General features: G+C 38.4%; 1 protein-coding gene and 1 long non-coding RNA gene across 2 annotated transcripts in view; one reads left to right on the forward strand and one right to left on the reverse strand.

Annotated features, from left to right (window-relative positions):
* Positions 1 to 965: 965 nt before the first annotated feature.
* On the reverse strand, positions 966 to 4444 carry LOC127526772 (uncharacterized). The gene is made up of 2 exons (XR_007934206.1): positions 4309 to 4444; positions 966 to 1823 (listed from the first exon to the last, which is right to left on the reverse strand). It is a non-coding gene; the product is annotated as an uncharacterized LOC127526772 (long non-coding RNA).
* Positions 4445 to 6478: 2034 nt separating this feature from the next.
* LOC127526663 (uncharacterized) overlaps positions 6479 to 22106 on the forward strand; it is a 223653-nt gene continuing 208025 nt past the window's right edge. Inside the window, exons 1-3 of the mRNA XM_051922623.1 lie at positions 6479 to 6595; positions 6926 to 7122; positions 21096 to 21230. Of these exons, the coding sequence (XP_051778583.1) occupies positions 6479 to 6595; positions 6926 to 7122; positions 21096 to 21230 (449 nt within the window). The remainder of the gene's footprint in view (positions 6596 to 6925; positions 7123 to 21095; positions 21231 to 22106) is intronic.

The raw sequence follows: 22106 nt of genomic DNA on the forward strand, positions 1-22106 counted from the left end.
GCACACAAACCAAAAGGGCCAGAACCTTACATACCACTGGAGTGGCCATCATTTCTCATGAAGTTTTCAGACTCCTCACCAATTTAAGTAACAGTTACTAATCTCAGTTTAAGTTACCAGTAATCATTCATGGTGCACTAAATAACAAGATAATGCAGGACATATAATGAATGTCTGCCTGTGCGGTTTCTGACTGCAGTTACATATGGTAGGATGCACTGAGCAAAGGATTTGTGGAGATGGCTGCTACATATCTGCAAGCAAATAAACATCTGATCTTTTCATCTTGATTTTCAAGTATTTTTGGTTAGTTATCTCAAACGTCGATACACATCCAGGTGAATTCATTTATCCAAAAGCTGGTAATCAAAGGTGAAAAACTCTACAAGCAGGGAAGCTCGAAACATAAAATGGTTTAAACACATATCCCAGTGTTAAGACTCAAAAAGAACATCAACAAGATTGCTGACAGTCAGGCATTGAAGGCATCTAAAACACACAGCATAAAGAGGAACATCTGGATTGGAAGAGAATTCAAGAACTCTGTGGTTATATAATACTCAGAAGGGACTTTCAGACTGGGAAGTAAATGTCAGGATGTTGTCCTTATACGTTACTTACCTAGGAACTGCCTACTTTTAAAATGTAACACCTTTGAGAACAGAATGTTCTTAGCGAGTACTTATTAAGTATATACAGAGGAATTGCCTACTTAATGTGAAGTGTAACTTGTTTGGGAACAGAATATACGCTACATGTACTAAATGTGTACTTAAACAGAAAGAAGCTTACATGTTTTTATTCAATACCTAGGCAAGAATAACCTATTAAGAAGTATCTTTAATCTTGGTTAAATCTTGAATGTATATTTTCACTCTCTTGTCCTCATATGTTTTATTAAAACCTAACAATCAGATGAGAAACAATATACTGAATAAAAAATACATAAAAAATAAACACAAATATTGTTTTAAAAAATATTTTTATTGTTACCTAAATACAGAACTGCAATCACATTAAATTTCATTAAAAATAAATAAGTTACTTATACTACCACATTGAGACACTATTATATCTACATAATTAATTTAAAATTAACAATGACAGAAATTAAATGTAAAAGTTTTCAGGTTTTAATGCAAAAATGCTTATAAATACTACATATTGGCTTACATTTTTCAATATTTTATATTATACATAATGAAGATATATAAATACAAACTTCCATATGTTCAGCAAAGGTTGGGCCATACTCCATATTTTATAACACAGTATAGGAATGTTTACCCTCAACCCTAAAATGCATGCATGGATAACACAATAATTATTGTCAGATTGACTTTAATGAACATTTTTTCTTAATGCACTATAAACTGACTGAATGTCATATAAAAGCTGCGAAAGAATCCCTGTCTGGTTTTTCTTTCCTAACCAGCAAGTCCATTCCGTGAATGCAAGGTGTTCCTTTAACAGATTTGTAGTACCATTAACTCTTAACCTTCACACTTGTGTATTAATTGTTTGCCACGCTCGGTCATTATGTTGAGTGTGACTTCCTGTCTGTGGATCAACAAAGTTTTCCTTGTGATTGACAGAATAATGTCTGTACCCCCGTAAGCTAATAGCCCTGACATAAGCACGTCACTTATCACTAAGGACCGATGACCCTCTTCTAATATGTCTCCGGATGATTGGAATTAATGTGTTCTGAGAACGTTTTTTGCCATTTTCAGGAGAGGTTGTTGATGATTCCTGTTTATTTCCAGCATGCCAAAGACCCCACCTTTTCTCATCCAGGTTCTTCAATATCAACCCAAGTTGTTCTAAGGAACAAAGGACAATCAGTTTAACATTCAAATAGTTACTTCTGACTATTAGACCAAATATATTGTGCTCCTAAACTGGGACTTCTCTAACATGATATTAAATTAAAAAATCAACATTACTATAGTTTACAAATAAAAATAAGCTTTACAGCTTACCATAATGTTAATTCATTTAAATAATACAGTGTTATATCAACTATTACATTAATTAGTTGAAAATCCACACTGCAAATCTAAACTACACAACATTTATTGTTAATTCCATTATGCTTTATTTACTGTTTTAAATCTTCAGGTTTTATTCACTTTAAGTGACAGTTTAGATGGTCCTTCAGAAGCCTTAAGACATTTGTGTAACCACTGACTGGTAACAAGCACAGTTAATAGTGTGTTCTTTATTAATAAAAACAATTCACAAGCAGAATTTGATTGTTTCCTTTCTGGGCTTTGTGAAGAACAAAGCACTGGGAATAGTAAAGATTTTTTGCTTAGATGTCTGTTAATTAAAAGCCTTCCTTTATATTATTTAAATCTCCTTAGTACCATATAATGGCTAAGGCATTAGACTATAAAAGTTGAGTTTCCAGTTTAGCTCCTGACACAGATTTACAGATCAACACTATTTATCTCACATATTTTCCAGAGGTGCAGTTGTTGATCACAAAGCATTTGTTTTATGCTGAACATGCAAAAAACATCGAGTGGTGCTTTTTAACTACGAAAAAAGAGTACAACATTTTTTTCTTAGTTGTTATTTAATTGAAGCTCTTTTAGGTGGCACCAGATTTTCAATGGAAAGTCTTCATACTATTATATGTTCTAAATTAAATTAATTGCTTTCTTTTAGGAGAGAATTTTGATTCATCAATCACAACAAATCTTTGATGACCCCCAATTTTTAGGCACTTCCTCCTTCTAAGCTCCTTCATTGCTTTAACACACACCTTAAAAATATGATTCATGTGAACAAATTAATCAGAAATATTTTAATACAAATAATATAAATAGAAATATTAATAAATTATATAAGTTCCTAAAAACAAATGGTAATAAAGAAACCAAGTATTCTGCCCATGTCTTGTGATGTGTTGTTTGATGGTATATTGTTTGATAGAGAAATAAAAATGAATTCATTTTAACTCAATAACTGAGAAAGATTTTACATTCCATATTGTTACTAAGGAGAAGTCAATGTCAATGTCAATTTATTTATATAGCACATTTAAAACAACATAGGAATGCTGTGACCAAAGTGCTTTACAATAATAGAATAAAAGAAAAAACAAACAAATAACAGAAATAACATACATAGAAATAAAAAAATATGAACATAAATAAAAATAAATAAATAAATAATAAATAGAAGTGATGTTATGTAATCACAATGAGGAAACCATCAGTATTACTGAAGGTCACAGAATGCAAGTGAATAGAAATGAGTCTTTAATTTTGTTTTAAACAGTTCAATTGTAGACGACTCCTTTATATGATGAGGTAAAGAGTTCCACAGGCGAGGAGCAGTCTGTGCATTTAAAGATACAATTATTTACTGTTAGTGTTACAAACACACTGGCCACTTCAGCTAAATTTTAAGTTTAACCTCTTAACTGTGGTTAGAAACTAAATATGCAAATAGATTAAACTGATACTGTGCTTAACAAGAAATGTTTAATTACAAATTTCAGTCAATATGGAAAAGTGTTTTGTTTTAAAAAATGAAAACTGTTTTGAAAATCCAAAATTATTAAACACATATTTTTAGCAAAGGAATCTATATTTTATACAGCACATAGTCACAGTTACTACATTCACTAATGCATAAAATTCAAATAAGAAAGAACAGTGCAAAATAATAAATAAAAACAAACAATTATTAATTTTATATCTTTGAATAATTATAGCCTAGGTGTTGTCTTCAAATATTTTATCACCTAATCAGGAAGAAAACACAACACATAAATAAACCGACCGTACAAGTCAGTATTACCTTTCTAAGTCACTTTGTCATTTTAGTCTGTCTGTCAGCTCACCACAACACTACCATTTTATAGATCTTCCCTTTCACTCTTGCAGGTCCTCTTCTCTTACAAATCATTGCTGCCACTCTTCTCCACCCAGTCCTCCCTGCCTGCACTTTCTTCTCCACCTCTCTACCGCATTCTCTGTTGCTTTGGACTGTTGAACCCAAGTATTTAAATTCATCTACCTTCACCACCTCTGCTCCTTCCACCCCCTTCCCTCTCATTCACACACATGGACTCCGTGTTACTCCTACTGACTCTCATTCCCCTTCTCTCCACCACCTCTCACCTGTACCACCATCTCTCCAGGTTCACCTCAATCTGCAGTCAGTTCTCACTATAGATCTCAATGTCATCCGCGAACATCATAGTCCTGTCTGGCCTCATGTTGTGGGTCCAGTGAGAGAGGGAAGACTCATGACAGGACCAAGCAAAGCTCACAGACAAGAAGTGAGGCGTACCTAAGTCACTGCAGCAACACAGGGAGCCCAGAAGTGAAAAAAGAACACTCGCTCCATGAGGAAGAGACACTGACAGGGATTTGACAGTTCAGCAGCAAACGTCCAGCAAACCGAATGTTTCCGTGGACATTTGGTACACAACATGCAAACTGGACTTTGCACCATTAAACATTGTGTAATCCACTGTTATGTTTTTAATGGACTTTTAGAGTTTGGACTGTGTGATATTTTTTTCAAAGGTTTTCACTCCTGATATTTTTAAATTCTTGTCTACATTTTTTTCTTGGTGTATTTTTATATCATCTGGTGTAAAACAGGTTACTATTGCTTTTCCTGAAATTGTTGCTTTGTCATTCCTTGTCCACCCAATTTAAAGAAACCTGTGTGCTATTATCTGTAAATCTCAAGAGTTCCTGGTCTCTTAATAAAAGTGGGTGGCATAGTTGGACATTTTAACTCTGTCCAGATTAGATTATCTATAAGTGTGACTGGACACCCATCACAACTAGATGGTAATAGAAATACCAGTAAGTCATGATTTTAAAGGGACTTGCTACATACAATAATGCAGGGTAAGTCCAACTTTTCTTAATCTGTTAGTATACCGCTAGGTAGTCTATCAAACATTAAACATTTCGGTATTTTTTTCTACCTATTAGGAAGTTTTTTTAAAGCACAAAGAACCAACTTCACATGCAGAGAACCCTTCCCAGAAAAGAATGATGCTTTGTCAAGCGATGGTTCAATGAGGAACCACGCAACCCAATAAAGAACCATAAAATGCCAATTAAAGAACCAGGAGTTTTTGTGTGAGCGGTTCTTACACACTTCCCAACACTTCAATACTGAAGCAGAAGAAGCTTTTTCAATACATGGATGGAAACAAAGCATAGGACATATAAATTTTCATTTTTCTAGATATGTTGAAGAATGCCACCTTATAGTTTTCTGATGCTGTTGCAATTGAATCAGTGATCACATTTGTGTGCTTTAGACTCCTTGAGACTGTGTGTCTGTTTTCTCATAAAAACGTTCAAGCATCAACATTTCAGTTAGTACATATAGCAGGTATATATTTCAATAGTTTATTTTGTGTTCAGTATCATTTATTCAAATATTATTCACATTTTTAGAATCAAAGATATTTACTGTTGCTGCCAGAACAGACACTAAATTGACACACTAATTTAAATAAATGGGAAGTCAAAAGAAAATGACAGACTGCTTGTTTTTCCTCAGTCTTGTGAGTTTCTCCCCAGCTCAGCAATCTTGTGGCAATGCACTGAAGGAGCTTGGGAAGAAAATGGTGAGGAGCATATGTTTTCTGACTCAAAGCTTTAAATAATCACACAATTTGAATTTTAATAAAGGACTACACTAAGTCAGTGAAGTTTGTTGGTCACGTCTTTCTTGGTGTTAGTTAATCAAACTTGAAACTACAGGTAGTATTATTTTAAAAGAGATCTCAGTTTAGTGCATGAATGTAAGCTTATAACGCATACTTCTTTTATTGGGGAAGCCTTGGTCTATTCAAATTTTACAATCTGACTGCAGGACAATGGACACTGTTACAGCCGAGGAGTAGATGTCAACACGGAGAACATGCACACTTCATGCAAGTCTTGTATTAAGTACGTGTTACAAGTTGTATGTGTTAGAAGACAGTGGCCAAATCTGAACTCCGGAGCCTTTCTTGGTGCAGTAATGGTTAACTCTACTGCCTTCCAATAACCCTAATTTCAAATCCCAGCTGGTTGCAACAAAAATGCATTGGAGACCCCTGAGCTAGCTGGTAATCTGTTGGCTCTCTTTATTTCTTATTTTCTTATTTTCTCATTTGGCTGGTTAAGAAAAAAAAATAAACAGGGGTTCAATTATCAGTAATGAATGGTTACCATTTAAGAAGTGACTGGAATGAAAACCTGTATACACTGCAGCCCTCCAGAAACCGAGTTTGACACCCGTGATCTTGAATGCACTTGACACTTTAATGAATTATGGTGTTTGTCAAGCTCATCAGGTGTATGAAGTAAATCAGCATTTCTGAACAGGAATGTGCCTGCAGCAATGAGACAGAACATTTTCACGTGTCTCTGCTGGGTGGTTCAGAATCAGCATAAGTGGATCTATAAAAGGGGGAAAGAGAGAAACTGAATCTCAGAAGACCAAGATGGCTTTACTGGTACTTCTGGTATCCTTGAGCATCTTGTCTGCAGAATCTCAAAACCTCCTTGGTGAGACTATGACATTTTTCAATAAAGGAAGAAATCCAAATAGCACATTTCAGGTACTGTATACATTTAAGTTCAATCTGTAGTCAAAATAACTAAATATGTAGATATTAGGCTTGAAATAATGTACAAGAAGTGCTTTTGAACAAACAAGCAATCTCATTTCTAATGTTATATTCTAATTTGAAAATCTATTAAATGAGAATAAAACAGCTATACAAAGCATATGTCCTTTGTGTATAACAATTACAATATTTGTCATAGTAATAATTTCTTTTGTAAACATAAATCAGTGTTATTGAAGCACAGACATTTCTAATTCGACATTTTGTTGGCTAAACTATTCATCACCCTGGCTAACATGAATGTATTTAATGTTTCTGCAGGTGGAATTTCAATACAAAGCGACTTATTTTTACTCTGATGGTCTATCGACTTTCAAATACTGCTACAATGAAGATTGCTACCAGATGGGCACTGAACTCCTAAATGAAATTTCAGATTCAGAGTCAGAGGTTAGCTTGTATTTGTTCGGAGGATCCACGGTGATAAATGCGCTCAGTGACAAACCGTTTGATGTGAGGTAGGTGGACAGATTCCAGCCCGCACTCTGACCCTGGTCTGGACTAAGTGGGTTACAAAATGAAATGACATGTGCTTAACCCATTGCATTTTATAAGGTGAAAAATGAAGTGATTTTTTTTATTGTTTATTTCTCTTTGTTTGTCCTATCTTTAAATATAAACTTCAATACATGAGCAATGGTACCAAGAATGCAGTCAGAAATCTTTTTTGGGCACATACACCGTCAGCATGGCACTGCCTGATCTAAACACTAGCGTGGAGAGTCGCTCACGTACTGAAGTGTCTATAGCTGCAGGTGGAAGCTGCCATCGCACTTCCCGTAACTGATCTTTTCCTAAATAAGGAGTAGCATTGCACATGTACTTTGTTGGCATGCCTATGTCGATCAAACACAGGATGCTCTGCAGTCTACTTGTGACTTTATGCTGTAGTTAGATAAATAAATAAATATAGTAAACAACATTCGATGTGGTGTTTATATAAGTAACATTTAAATGTTTTTCATATAAAGACCATCAAGAAACATAATCGCAAACAGAACTTTAGACAATACCTTTTTGAGCTCTGTAAGCCCTGCTGTTTCGTTGAGGACATGAATATGGCAGATTCACTGACAGGATGACACCCATCTTTCACCTTTACGCCTGGTGCAGCTACATTGTTCTTGTGTGTGAGTGGACATTTCTTGCAGAGGGGGCTTCTGTTCTCTTTTTCTGATGTAGAACTCTCATCCTCATCTGAGTTCACCTCTGTTATAACACGTCTTTATTTGAAAATAGCAGTGTCATATCAGGAGGAGCATGAACATGACTAAGAAAATAAAACTGAATAACAAAAAAAAAAAAAAACCTTTGCGAGTACCATAAATTTACAACAGCTGTTACAGACTCAAATCAAATGTATGTTTTATTCTATAATAGTAACAATAAGAGCAGCTCACTACTGAAATGGTAAATCTAGGAGGCGCCCAGAATTGAACTCACAACCTCTTGATTATGAGTCAGCAGTTCTTACTGCTGCACGACACAAGTGGTCATGGCAGTGTCATATCCTAACTCGATTTCTTTGTCTTTGGTTATATTCGCGAATGAAAGCGCACTTGTTTTATTATACTTGTACGTTTAGTGAAAGTGGTTTTTTTTTATATTTGGACTTCAGTCTTCATACATTATACACTCCATGTCAAACTTTTCTCATTATAACATGAAAAAAGTTTCTGTTTTAGGTATGTGTTCAACAGTTTCTGTCTCCCTACGTTTACCCAGATCATTGTAGACATGGAACACACATGAAATGCATGTGTTCCAAATAACGATATATTATTTACCCTCTACAACTCCAGGCACCTCACACCCAGATAAAAAGACTTGAGCTGGGAGAACTTTTTGCTTGAGTTGAGCTGCGGTGGTGGGGGAGATGGGATAGCAGTCTCCTTGCTACTTGTGTTTATCGACACATTTGCAAAACAAAAGACTCTAATGGAGAGGTGCGAAGGAATATAAGGTGGCTCAGGATTACGAGTTTTTTTGTAGGCTACAGGGTTTCTAGTGTTAAAATATTGATCTTGGGAGCCGTAAAAATTGGTCTAAGCTTTTATTCTTTTTTATTATTATTTATTGAGTTTATTTAAAGCAATTATCATTCCATACAAACAAGTCAAACTTAACAAAACTCAATTCAACCTCCGGCCAAGAGAAGGAAAAAATCAGATAAAAGGGAAAATTTGAAAATGTCAAAAGCAGAGAAGAAAGCCCATTAAAGATGTAACCCCAAATCATGAACCAAAATCAAAGTCAAAAACAGTGGTATGATTTTGGCCAATTGAAGTACTTTAAATAACACAAGTTGTAGTAGTCAGATTCAGACAGTTAATGTACTGAGGAGTCCCCGGCTTATAAATCATCGCTTCAATGATGTCACCCAACACGACTCTGAGTTCCCTTTACCTGACAGCAAACACGAAAACCTGATTCTGTCATGGTAAAAAAAAAAAAAAAAGATAATTAATTTATATCATGTCATAATGCAGTCCAAAACAAAGTTAATAGAAAAATATAAATTGTTATATTTAGAAATATGAAAAAAGTTAAAGATTATGTGACAAATTATATACTAGAATGAATACACAACATTGGGACTTTGGTTTATTGTGACTCTGGTACAGCAAATTTTGTAACAATTTTAAAAAACGTTTGAGAGACATTTAATAAAGTTGTATGTAATATGCTATTAAAAAGGCATGTGGTTAAGTTGCCCTCAATTCCTTCTTTTTAACTTCTGATGATGAGTCTCTTTTGATGTACTGTATCTGTTCAGCTTGATGAATAAACGACTAAATTGTTCTTGTCTGAATAGTTTAAATAACATTTCAGTTTAATAATTCACCTTCCTGTGTGTTTTGTAAAGTATGACATTTCAAACTATTACATATCAACAGATGATTATATTGTATAATAATAAGCAGTTCACACAGGGTAATGAAACTAAACATTAACAGTTCAACATTAACAAATTTCAACTCAGTTAAAAATAAAGACAACTCCTTGGTGGATAAAAAAGTTGCTAAAAAGGAAGTTATAAAGGAAAAAAAAACATCTTTATAAGGCATATAAGAGATAGCTGGAGAGTAATATTACAGAAAAGACAAAATGTTACCCAAAGATTCTTTCAATATTTTAGCAGTTTAAGCAAGCAAGGGATTACAAAGCAGAAAACGCTGATGGTAGAGGCGTGAAGGGGTTCAAGCTGGGCCAGGATTATGAGTTTTTTCGTAGGCTTCAGGAATTCTAGTGTTAAATACTTAGGATCAACAGTACAGAGTAATGGGGATTATGGAAGAGAAGTGAAGAAGAGAGTGCAGGCAGGGTGGAATGGGTGGAGATGAGTGTCAGGAGTGATTTGTGACAGACGGATATCAGCAAGAGTGAAAGGGAAGGTCTACAGGACGGTAGTGAGACCAGCTTTGTTATATAGGCTGGAGACAGTGGCACAGGAGACAGAGCTGGAGGTGGCAGAGTTAAAGATGCTAAGATTTGCATTGGGTGTGACGAGGATGGACAGGATTAGAAATGTGGACATTAGAGGATCAGCTCAGGTTGGAGAGTTGGGAGACAAAGTCAGAGAGGCAAGATTGCATTAGTTTGGACATGTGCAGAGGAGAGATGATGGGTATATTGGGAGAAGGATGTTAAAGATAGAGCTGCCAGGCAAGAGGAAAAGAGGAAGGCCTAAGAGAAGGTTCATGGATGTGGTCAGTGAGGACATGAAGGTGGTGGGTGTAACAGAGCAAGATGCAGAGGGCAGGAAGAAATGGCTAAAGATGATCCACTTTGGCAACCCCTAATGGGAGCAGCTGAAAGAAAAAGAGGGTAGAGATTTCATCTGCACTCGCTCTACCTGTTAACCTTTTGTACAGCACTAGCTTTGTCAGACAGTGGGCTGTCACAATGAGGGGTGAGAATGACTTTGCTGGAAGGTAGGCACTCAGCCAATACATATTACATGCCTAGCAATTTTTCATCGTTTGAAATTACAGCAGCAGTCAGTAAATCCAACATGTCCCACAACTAGTCAAGTTCTGAATGTTAGTGAAGTATTTAACCCTTAGGCCTTTCCCACAATTGTTTGTTATAGTGCAAAATCATAATATACTAGGATTTTTCCTCATTCAAAAATCTCAAATGTGAAAGCAAAATTAAGTTGTATTATTTCAAACTATAATAATAATAATAATAATTACCCCATTTTTGTTGAGTTTGTATCCAGTCCTTAGCTTAAAGTGGTTTATTTATTTATTATTCACAGAACCACAGGGAGGGGATGCTGGTGCCATGCGTGTTGCTGCCACTACTCCCTGTTAACAACACTTTTCATTAAAATTTGTGTTTCATTTGCCCTTCTTACAGTTCATTCACTTTTATATTGTATTTATAGTTAATGAATGCATGTGACGCTTAAACTGTACTGATTTGGATTTATTTTTATAGACTTTATGGTCTTTGCCTTGACTGGGTTTGCATCCTTGGAGCCAACTGAATCTTTTTGTGGTTCATGAGACAAGTCTTATGAAAATTTCTTTGTACCATAGTGATCGTGGGGTAGAGGGGTTCTTTCATCGGATTGGCTGGCCCATAGCTGTTTCAGCTGTGAAATGGCCAAATGGGGGAGGCAGCTTGATGGATGAGGTCTCCAGGACTCTAAATATATCCAAATTTTCTTATGTGATATCATCTACTGTTATATTCTGCTCCGTACTTCTAAAATTTTTATTTTTATACTGTATTGAGGATTTGTTCTGTTCTGTGTATTATATTGTATTGTATTGACCCCCTTCTTTTGACACCCACTGCACGTCCAGCCTACCTGGAAAGGGGTCTCTGTAGATGATATCACATAATATGATTTGGATTTGTTTAGAGTTCTGGAGGCAACTTGAGGTCTCCAGGACTCTAAACAAATCCAAATCATATTATGTGATATCATCTACTGTTAAATTCTGCCCCGTATTTGTAAAATTTAAATTTTTATACTGTATTGAGGATTTGGGTTATTTTTCGTACGTGGATTAGTCGTTTAGCCGGATGTAATTGTTGTCGATTTGGCCTGATCTTGGATCTGTCGGTTTTTCGAAACTCTTGCTGGAAGTGTTGTCATAGCAACACATCCTAATCCTCAAACCTGCCCGGAGCAGATTTGTTCTGCGTAACCAAGGATTAGTTTACAGACGTAATCGGTGACGGTGCGTGGAAGTCATCCAGTCATGGCTTCGCTGTTCATGAATGAGCAACCAATTGATATTGGTGCGCAAATTATACGAAGAGAATTTCATATAGAGAGGGTTTTGCGCGATCGGCAAGATCCTTTATTGCTCCTGGAGGAAATTCTTTTCGAAAAATACTGCTTTATCCAAGGGGAAATATTGTACCGCAAAAATTTATTACCACCTTATATTCAAAGTCAAACTAGGCGAAGTTGGGCTCTCACAACCACACATTGCTTTGAGGTTTTTTACAAGCAGCACTTTTTTATATACTGTAGGCGATGCGGAAAATCTAACTAAAAGTGCATTTTGCCAGGCAATTCATAAAGTCTGTTTGGCTCTGAAATATTTCCTTTGGGTTTTCATAGTGTTTCCTGGACACCTGCGTGTGCAGACAATAAAAGAGGCATTTCATGCCATTGCAGGTAGGTAAAACACAGGATAAAACACCCACGGTTCCATGAAAAATCAGCCTAACATTCTCATTACCAGGACTTCCAAATGTGATTGGGGCACATAAGACTGATCAGAGTGGAGTTTGATCAAACATTATTTGGAAAATGTACCTCTCCTCCTGATGAATAATCAGACACAGTGTCTTCATCAAATATTTGACCTTCGTCAATATCTCATTGGTCAGACACAGGTTCAAGGGATATGACATTCCCTGCAACTGACCCAACAAAAAAGAGGGCTATATGGAACATACCTATGGCACACATTGAGGACAAATATATGCAATGACCATCCTTTACCTGAAATGAAGTGACCACTGCATCCTGCCACTGGTTCTGAGGAGGAGCTTCCCCCTGGAATACCCTCAGAAACAGGGCGATGGGCATTTTGCTGGAGAGCCAACTCTTCTGCAGGGGTTAAGTGTGGACCACGTGGACCTCCACCTGTTTTTTGCTTGTCTGCCTTCTTATTAGCTATAAAATTAATGTTTTTTTATATTATATATGATTATTTATGTCAACAATTCTTTAAATAGTTATATACCAATATTTACCAGTTTGAAGTATATTCTTGTACTTCACTTTAACCTGTTCCCATGTTCTCCTTGTGCTCACGTTTGATCTGGAATTATGACATATTAAATAATAATTATTCTGACACATAGGAAATGAAACGCTGCTTTCAGTAAGTACAATGCACATGTGAGAGATGCCATCAAGCTGAAGAAGGAGTCCTACCAGTCCCTTTTGTCCTGTGGGTCTCTGGAGGCAGCTAATAGGTACCGGCAGGCCAAGCGGAATGCGGCTTCGGTGGATGCTGAGGCAAAAACTCGGGCATGGGAGGAGTTTGGGGAGGCCATGGAGAACGACTTTCGGACGGCTTCGAGGAGATTCTGGTCCACCGTCCGGCGTCTCAGGAGGGGGAAGCAGTGCAGTGTCAACACTGTATATGGTGGGGATGGTGCGCTGCTGACCTCGACTCGGAACGTTGTGGGTCGGTGGGGGGAGTACTTCAAAGACCTCCTCAATCCCAATAACATGCCTTCCAATGAGGAAGCAGAGCCTGGGGACTTGGAGGTGGGCTCCCCCATCTCTGGGACTGAGGTCACCGAGGTGGTCAAAAAACTCCTTGGTGGCAGGGCCCCGGGGGTGGATGAGATACGCCCGGAGTTCCTCAAGGCTCTGGATGTTGTAGGACTGTCTTGGTTGACACGCCTCTGCAACATCGCATGGACATCAGGGACAGTGCCTCTGGATTGGCAGACCAGGGTGGTGGTCCCCCTCTTTAAGAAGGGGGACCGGAGGGTGTGTTCCAACTACAGAGGGATCACACTCCTCAGCCTCCTTGGAAAAGTCTATTCGGGGGTTCTGGAGAGGAGGGTCCGTCGGATAGTCGAACCTCGGATTCAGGAGGAACAGTGTGGTTTTCGTCCTGGTCGCGGAACAGTGGACCAGCTCTACACCCTTAGCAGGGTCCTGGAGGGTGCATGGGAGTTCGCCCAACCAGTCTACATGTGTTTTGTGGACTTGGAAAAGGCGTTCGACCGTGTTCCTCTGGGAATCCTGTGAGGGGTGCTCCGGGAGTATGGTATACCGGACCCCTCAGCCGGAAAAGGGTGGAGTGCCCTCTCAGGGTTGGGAGCGAGATCCTGCCTCAAGTGGAGGGGTTCAAGTATCTTGGGGTCTTGTTCACGAGTGAGGGAAGAATGGAGCGTGATATCGACAGGTGGATCGGTGCGGCGTCCGCAGTGATGCGGGCTCTGCATCGGTCTGTCGTGGTGAAAAAGGAGCTGAGCCATAAGGCAAAGCTCTCAATTTACCAGTCGATCTATGTTCCTACTGTCACCTATGGTCATGAGCTATGGGTAGTGACCGAAAGAACGAGATCGCGAATACAAGTGGCTGAAATGAGTTCCTCCGCAGGGTGTCTGGGCTCTCCTTTAAAGATAGGGTGAGAAGCTCAGTCATCCGGGAGGGGCTCAGAGTAGAGCCGCTGCTCCTCCACATCGAGAGGAGTCAGATGAGGTGGCTCGGGCATCTGATTAGGATGCCTCCTGGACGCCTCCCTGGTGAGGTGTTCCGGTCACGCCCAACCGGGAGGAGGCCCCGGGGAAGACCCAGGACACGCTGGAGGGACTATGTCTCCTGGCTGACCTGGGAACGCCATGGGATTCTCCCGGAAGAGCTAGACGAAGTGGCCGGGGAGAGGGAAGTCTGGGCATCTCTGCTCAAGCTGCTACCCCCGCGACCCGACCTCGGATAAGCGGAAGAGAATGGATGGATGGATGGACAATGCACACACGTTTAATTTGTCGGCCACTTTTTTGCCAGCCGTCTTTTCTGGTCTGGGCTGCTTTTGCAGTGTTACCCTTTGTGCATATTAAATCTTGAAATTCTTCATGTACTTTGAATAAAAGGTCTTGCGCCGCGTGTGTGAAAAAAAAATGCGCCCGTTCTTTCATCATTTTGTTACAGCCTATCAAAGACTTGCTGATCATGTTTTCTAGACTCAATATATATGGGCTTTTCACTCAGTGTGGGCGTGCGCATTCATCTCGTATGATTAGATCCAGCTAGACTAATCTAATACACGGCTGCGTTTGAAAAACCGACCTATCCCGGATGAGTGTCACCGGCATTAACTTATCCAAGATGAGGCACCTGATCTCGGATGATTTAAGCGACGTACGAAAAATACCCCCCAGTTCTATTCTGTGTATTGTATTGTATTGACCCCCTTCTTTTTGACACCCACTGCACGGCCCAACCTACCAGGTATGGGGTCTCTCCTTGAACTGCCTTTCCCAAGGTTTCCTCCATTTTTTTCCTTACAAGGGAGTTTTTCCTTGTCTTCTTAGAGAGTCAAGGCTGGGGGGCTGTCAAGAGGCAGGCCTGTTAAAGCCCATTGCGGCACTTCTTGTGTGATTTTGGGCTATACAAAAATAAATTGTATTGTATTGTATTGTATCTAGAAGCTGGTCTTCTTTATTATAATGGATATACTGGATTGCTCTTGATTAATTCTATACATGCTTAATGACTGAGAAATTATTTGATTTTACATCCATCTGGCTTGTGGCTCTGGGGTGATCATGCCTGTAATACCCAGCATTATGTGGCTGTATATTGGAACCTCCAAATTCTGATATCTTAATGCACATCTTGTAATATCTCCTAATATGCTTCTTTGGCTGCTTGCTATTGCTTCTCATCTGCGCCACCCCACCAGTCTCACCTTCTCTGCTGTGCTGCTTCCCTGATACTTTCAGATAAGTATTGCTCTGTACTATGCTAAACTACTCTTGTGATAAATTACTTCATATTAAACAGTTTGTCCAGAGTGTATAGTCAGACTGGAATGTCCTTATAGACACTGGCATTAGGCGGCACCTGAAATATTTACATTGTGGGTCAGATCTCCACCATTGCCAGGCTGCAAATGAAAAGGTCAACAGCAGCATGTGTTTAGGAATATGCCTTCCTATTCATGGCTTTGGAAATAAGAGTGTCAGTGTGCCAAATCTGCAATTTGTTAAAATAAATTCTGATCGTGGATCTGACCACAATGAACCCTTATCAGCTAATACTGCATCATTTTACTCAAGAGCTCTTAATGGCAAAACACCGGTGCTATCAGAATTCATTACACACTCCAACCTTGATATGTTATGCCTAAGCCTGGCAAATACCAAATGATATTACGTCTTTCACAGACGCGACACCATCCAGATGCATTTACTTCATAGAGCCTCACAGCTCAAGACAAGGTGGAGGAGTCGCAGTAATTTTTAGAGCAGAACAAAACATCAAAAGATTACCAGTTGACTGCCTATTGTCTTTTGAGTGGCAGGCTCTTTAGGCTAATAACGAAATCAGGTCCGCTCTTACTTGTTACTCACTATCATCCCCAAAATGCAATACGTCTTTTCATCTGATCTGACTGAATTATTAACCTGCTTTAGTTCCCTTTCTCAGAGACTCATTCTTCTTGGCGATTTCAACATCCGTATTGACATTACTACAGGTAAGCTGAGAAATTAATTCCTGTCCTTGCTGAACTGTTTTGACTTGTTGTTTTTCTGAATTACTCTGGTGGTCATATATTGGACCTGATCTGCACATCTGGCTTATCTGTTGGCAACACTTATAGCTGTGATTTGGGACTCTCTGATCATAAAGCAGTACTTTTCACTGTCTCATTACCTCACCCTCTTCTTACCTGTATACAGTACGTCAAATTTCTTTCAGAATCCTTAAAAAATATCTGTCCTTCTATCCTTGCTAGTTCCATTTCTGATCTTCTGATCATTGACCTTTATAACTCAGTCATTCTTTCAGATTCTTTACTACATAAGGAGGTTTCTTTTAAGCATTCAGCTCCATGGTACAATTCAGAGTTACGGTCTATGAAAGCAGCTGGCCGACACCTTAAGCGAATGTCACGTAAGACTGGCCTCATTATGCACATCCAGGCTCTCTCTGACTTATCAAAAAGCTTACACGGATGCACTAACTGCAGCAAAGAACACATATTATGGCCAAATAATAGGAAGTGGTTTTGTTCTCTGTAGTTAATAAACTACTTCAACCTGCATCTGGCCAAATTACCTCCTCTACCGAAGTCTGTTAAATAGTCCTCCATTTTATCCGCAATAATAACCTGCTTTGTAAAATGAGTCCCAGTCCCTGTGTACTGGACCTCATCCCCACCTCACTTCTTAAATCCTGCCTTCATGCCATAATCCCGACTGTTACGACAATAAGAAATACATCCTTTGACACCAACCTTTTAAAAACGCTTCTGTAACACCAGTGTTAAAAATGTCTGGTCTTGATGATGACAATCTTTACAATTTTTGGCCCATTTCTCACTTCCCTTTTCTGTCAAACGTTCTTGAGTGTTTTGTAGCATCCCAACTCACCAATTACTTAACTTTAAATAATTTGATGGAGCTCTTTCAGTCTGGTGTCAGGGCATAGCACTCTGAAACTGCTCTGCTTCAGGTTACTAATGATCTGCTTATGGCAGCAGACTCTGGACAAACCAGCATATTAATTCTGTTAACTCAGAGTGCAGCATTTGACACTCAGGTCAGACATGACGTTTTACTGTCCAGAATGGAGAACATGATGGGGATCTCTGGCACTGCCCTTCCGTGGTTTAAGTCCTATCTGACTGACAGGCAAGAGTTTGTGAGTCTTGGCAAGAGCAGATCCAGCTCAGCGCCAGTCACACAAGGAGTTCCTCAGGGCCCTGTCCTTGGCCCTCTACTCTTCTGTGTCGATATCCTTCCCCTTGGCCATATCATTCATAGATTTTTATGTATATGATACTCAACTCTATTTCAATGTTAAAAGTGAAAGTTCATCAGGGCTTTCTCAGCTCACAGCTTGCCTCAGTGAAATTAAAACCTGGATGGAGCAGAACTCTTTAAAATTAAATTGCAGCAAAACTGAACTCCTGCAAATTAGCACTAAAACCCAACTTAAGAAAATGAGCTCCTTCTCAGTCACTCTTGATGGTGATCTCATCAGACCGTCTTCTGATGCAAGGAATCTTGGTGTCATTTTTGATTCCTCCCTTTCTTACTCCACCCATATAAACCACATTAAGAAACTTTCGTACTTTCACCTTAATAACATATCCCGTATTCGCTCCTTCCTCTCCTTTTCTAATGCTAAGAGACTTGTCCCTGCTTTTGTCACATCCCATATCGATTATTGTAACTCCCTACTGGCAGGCGTCCCTTCTAATCTTCTATCACAGCTCCAGTTGATTCAAAACTCTGCTGCAAGGGTCCTAACATGGACCAGAAACAGCGAGCGCATCACACCCATCCTGCTTCACCTCCAATGGCTCCCTGTGTCTTACAGGATTGAATATAAAATTCTACTAATAACCTACAAAGCTTTAAATGGCCTCACACCGGACTACATCAGTGACCTTCTCCATCACTCTGCTCCTGTTCACCCACTAAGGTCCTTTGATTCTGGCCATCTTGTTGTGGCCCACACTATCCTGCACTCTTTGGGTGACAGCAGGGCCTTTAGCTGTTTAGCACCCAGACTTTTGGAATGACCTCCCGAAATGAATGAGATCAGCTAACTTCATTCATTCCTTTAAAAAACAACTGAAAACTCATCTGTGCAGGAAGGCATCTAACTTAACCAGACATTCTGCCTCCTCTTTCAGTTTAGTTCTCTGTCCAGATGCTTAGGAAAATTTGTCTGTGTGTTATATTACAAATGATGTGATTTCCTGGGCTTTCCTTTTAAAACTGAACTTAGTATTTTAGTCTGGCTTATTGTCTTTGATTCTATATAATGCTTTTACATATCCTGTATCTATCTGTTTTAGTGTTCTATTCAGGAAACATTTATATCCAATGTTACATATACCTGCTGCTTCGTTATGAGACTGTGAAGTGCCTTGAGCATTGGAAAGGTGCTATATAAGTAAAATGTATTATTATTATTTATGGATGGATGTTCAATCTGTTGCCTCTTTGTATGTAAAGTTAAATTAATTATTCATATTTAGTAAAAACATGAATAATATAGGTGGCACGGTGGCACAGTGGGTAGCGCTGCTGCCTCGCAGTAAGGAGACCTGGGTTCGCTTCCTGGGTCCTCCCTGCGTGGAGTTTGCATGTTCTCTCAGTGTATTTGTGAGTTTCCTCCAGGTACTCTGGTTTCCTCCCACAGTCCAAAGACGTGCAGGTTAGGTGCATTGGCGATTCTAAATTGTACCTGATGTGTGTGTGTGTGTGCCCTGAGGTGGGCTGGCACCCTGCCCGGGGTTTGTTTCCTGCCTTGCACCCTGTGTTGGCTGCGATTGGCTCCAATAGACCCCCGTGACACTGTAGTTAGGATATAACGATTTGGAAAATGGATGGATGGATAATATATAGCATAACATATCATTTTGCTACATTCAAGCCATAATTAAATGAAGTGTAGATGTGTGTTAGAAAAACAGTTTTTTTTTTGTGTTACGAAGGGGTCTTTCTTTGTTGCAGAACCCTTGAAAACAAGGACACTGTGCAATAGGGGTTGACAGCTGGTACAAATGGTGATGAACTGTAACATCTGTATGAAGATCACATCTACAGTAAATCAGGAGATGTACTGTGTAGATACGTAAAATGGTAGAACCAAAGAATTAAAACTTTATGGAAGCCTCTTTGATATATTGAAATGAAAAGTGAACTGTGTGCAAAGTAAATTTATCATAACATGCTGAATTAATATCCAAAGTAAATGTACAATGGTTTGTCTTCCACAACACTGTAAAGTTATATACGTGTGTGTGTGTGTGTATATACAGTGGGTTCAGAAAATATTTTGGCCCCCTTCACTTTCTGCACACTTTATTGTGCTGTATATTTAATTAATAAAATACATTTGCCATTTTGGCTCATCAATCTACACTCAATAACCCATGATGACAAAGTGAAGACATATTTTCAGAAAGATTTGCAAATTTATTAAAAATCAAAATCTGTACTCCAAATTGTGCTCAGGTGGTGTTTAGAGGACACATTAATGTCGACTGTCTCTCCTTTTCATTAAGTACTTATGTTCAACAGAACCTCACCTGCTGCCCACACTATCAGAAATTCATGAATGCTTTTGGAATTTTAAGACTGTGTTTTGCACACACACACACACACACACACATGCACATGCACACCCTTATTACTTTATATGACCCCCTTCCATGTTGCTCTGGGGCCATGACTGGATACTGTTAAGTATTTGATCTAATGTTTGAAATTCTCAGTACAGACCCTGCTGCTCAAGCAAATGGACTCTGTTACACTGCAAGTGAGGCACATTGTATTAAACTTTAAATAGATCATTCTTTGAAAACTTGGAGTATAAAGAGCTCCCCTAAGTAAAAAACCCTTATGTTTTCATAATCCTTTTGCTATGTAGGCTGAGTGTAAATTTATTAATTTTTATTGAATAGACATTTTAAGCTAAAATGAAAAAAAAAACTAAAATAAAAATGTCCAAAAGTCCATAAAACTAAACTGAAATAAACTGAACCTGGAATGACAGCTAAAAATACAACATAATTTAAAACACATTTTGAAGACCTTGCTCTCTGTTTCTGTGACACTGTAGACAGGGCTGTTTGTTTCTGCGCATGTCAGTCCTGGACTTGTCATAATTCTTTACATCGGCCTTTCCTGGAAATAAAGAAGTCACATGAGTCTTGTATAAAGAACATTTTGGAATTTTTGTGTTATTCATAAATCTGTAGTCTGTTCTTCCAGTACAAGTTCATGAGGTGCTGGGGCTTTAAGTCAGGACACCTGCATTATTACAGATATACTGGGCTGTATAAAGGATGTATGGTCTTCTTAATTCAATGTCACCTCATTTTGTTACTAAAATCTTTTTGAAAGCTTTTATGTATTCCTTGTCTCTCTAAAATCGCCATTTGTGTCTTGTACCTTGGTATTTTGGTTATTTGTGGTCTGCTGGTGCAGTGACAACTTTATCCCCTCAGTCTTGGTTGTGAGACCCCCACTTGCTTGAGAGGGTGTGACAAGAATTCATGGGAAGATAGCAAAGGTTAGGCATTCACTGTCAAAATGCAAAAAGTAAAGCCAGTCTGGTAATTCAAACTGCGTTTTTTTCTTTTAGTAATAAAATAAGAGAGGTTGTTTGTGAGAATGGTAAAATGAGTTATATATTGAGAAACAGAAGTATAAGAAATCTTTTATTCTTTATTTTCTGTTTCAAAAGCTTTTCAGGCTGCTGTTGGTTTAACTACGATCCTACCTCCAAATTGCAGTTTATGACTCACGTGGACCTGGGTGTGCGATCCGACACTGGACTTCCCAACAGACCTCCGATCACAGGGTCAAATCTAATTGTCAGGTTTGGAGCTCTTATACATTTTGTTTAATTTGTTCTAAAAATTATTCCTGACCTTTGCTTTCATTTTCTTCTGTTCAGAATTCAAAAAGACTTCACCCTGAGAAAATCTTACAAAAAAAACAAAACAATCAAGACTCTAAAAAAAGAAACCTTCTTTTTACAATTTCATGTTTAAATTTTGCTGTTATAAACTTAATTTGGGTAAAATATTTGGTTTTAGAGAAAAGCTATAGGCCTTTTCATTTTGATATATTTATTATAAAATATGGCTATAATAACCACTAGTCAGTTATAAAAATGTGAATGCTGCTCTTTAACTTTCTCTTTCCCCTTTTCTCTCTCTGTCTGTATTTGTGTGTTTCTCACTTTTCTTCTCTCTGTGTCTACTGAGAGGATAATAATAATAATTCATTGTATTTAATTGAGCTTTTCTAGATACTCAAGGACACATTACAAGGTAAAAGCATAAACAGTACAATTACTAAGTAAAGTAAATAAATTAATACATATATAGATGTATAAATAAATAAAAACTCACAAGTATTAAAGAACACAATTAAACATGTAATCACAACAATTTAGAAGGATAACATCTACTGATTTTTCTAGAGAAGGCAATTCTGACAGGTGAGTTTAAAGATGTTTTTGAAACAAAGAGACAAGATTTAATGCTGAAGGCAGTTTCAGAGCAGAGGAGCAGCCTAACCATCCAAACCTAAACCTCCCAGTGAAGACATGCGTACTGAGGGGACAACAAGAAGGCCACAATTACAAGAGCGCAGTGAGCGGGTCGCTGTGTAATCTGTAAGAAGATCTTTTCAATAAGTGGGCGCAGAATCATGGATTGTTTTGTAAGTGAGGACAAGAGAAAAGTCG

The sequence above is a fragment of the Erpetoichthys calabaricus genome, chromosome 2 (genome assembly GCF_900747795.2).
Source record: "Erpetoichthys calabaricus chromosome 2, fErpCal1.3, whole genome shotgun sequence".
Lineage (NCBI taxonomy): Eukaryota > Metazoa > Chordata > Cladistia > Polypteriformes > Polypteridae > Erpetoichthys > Erpetoichthys calabaricus.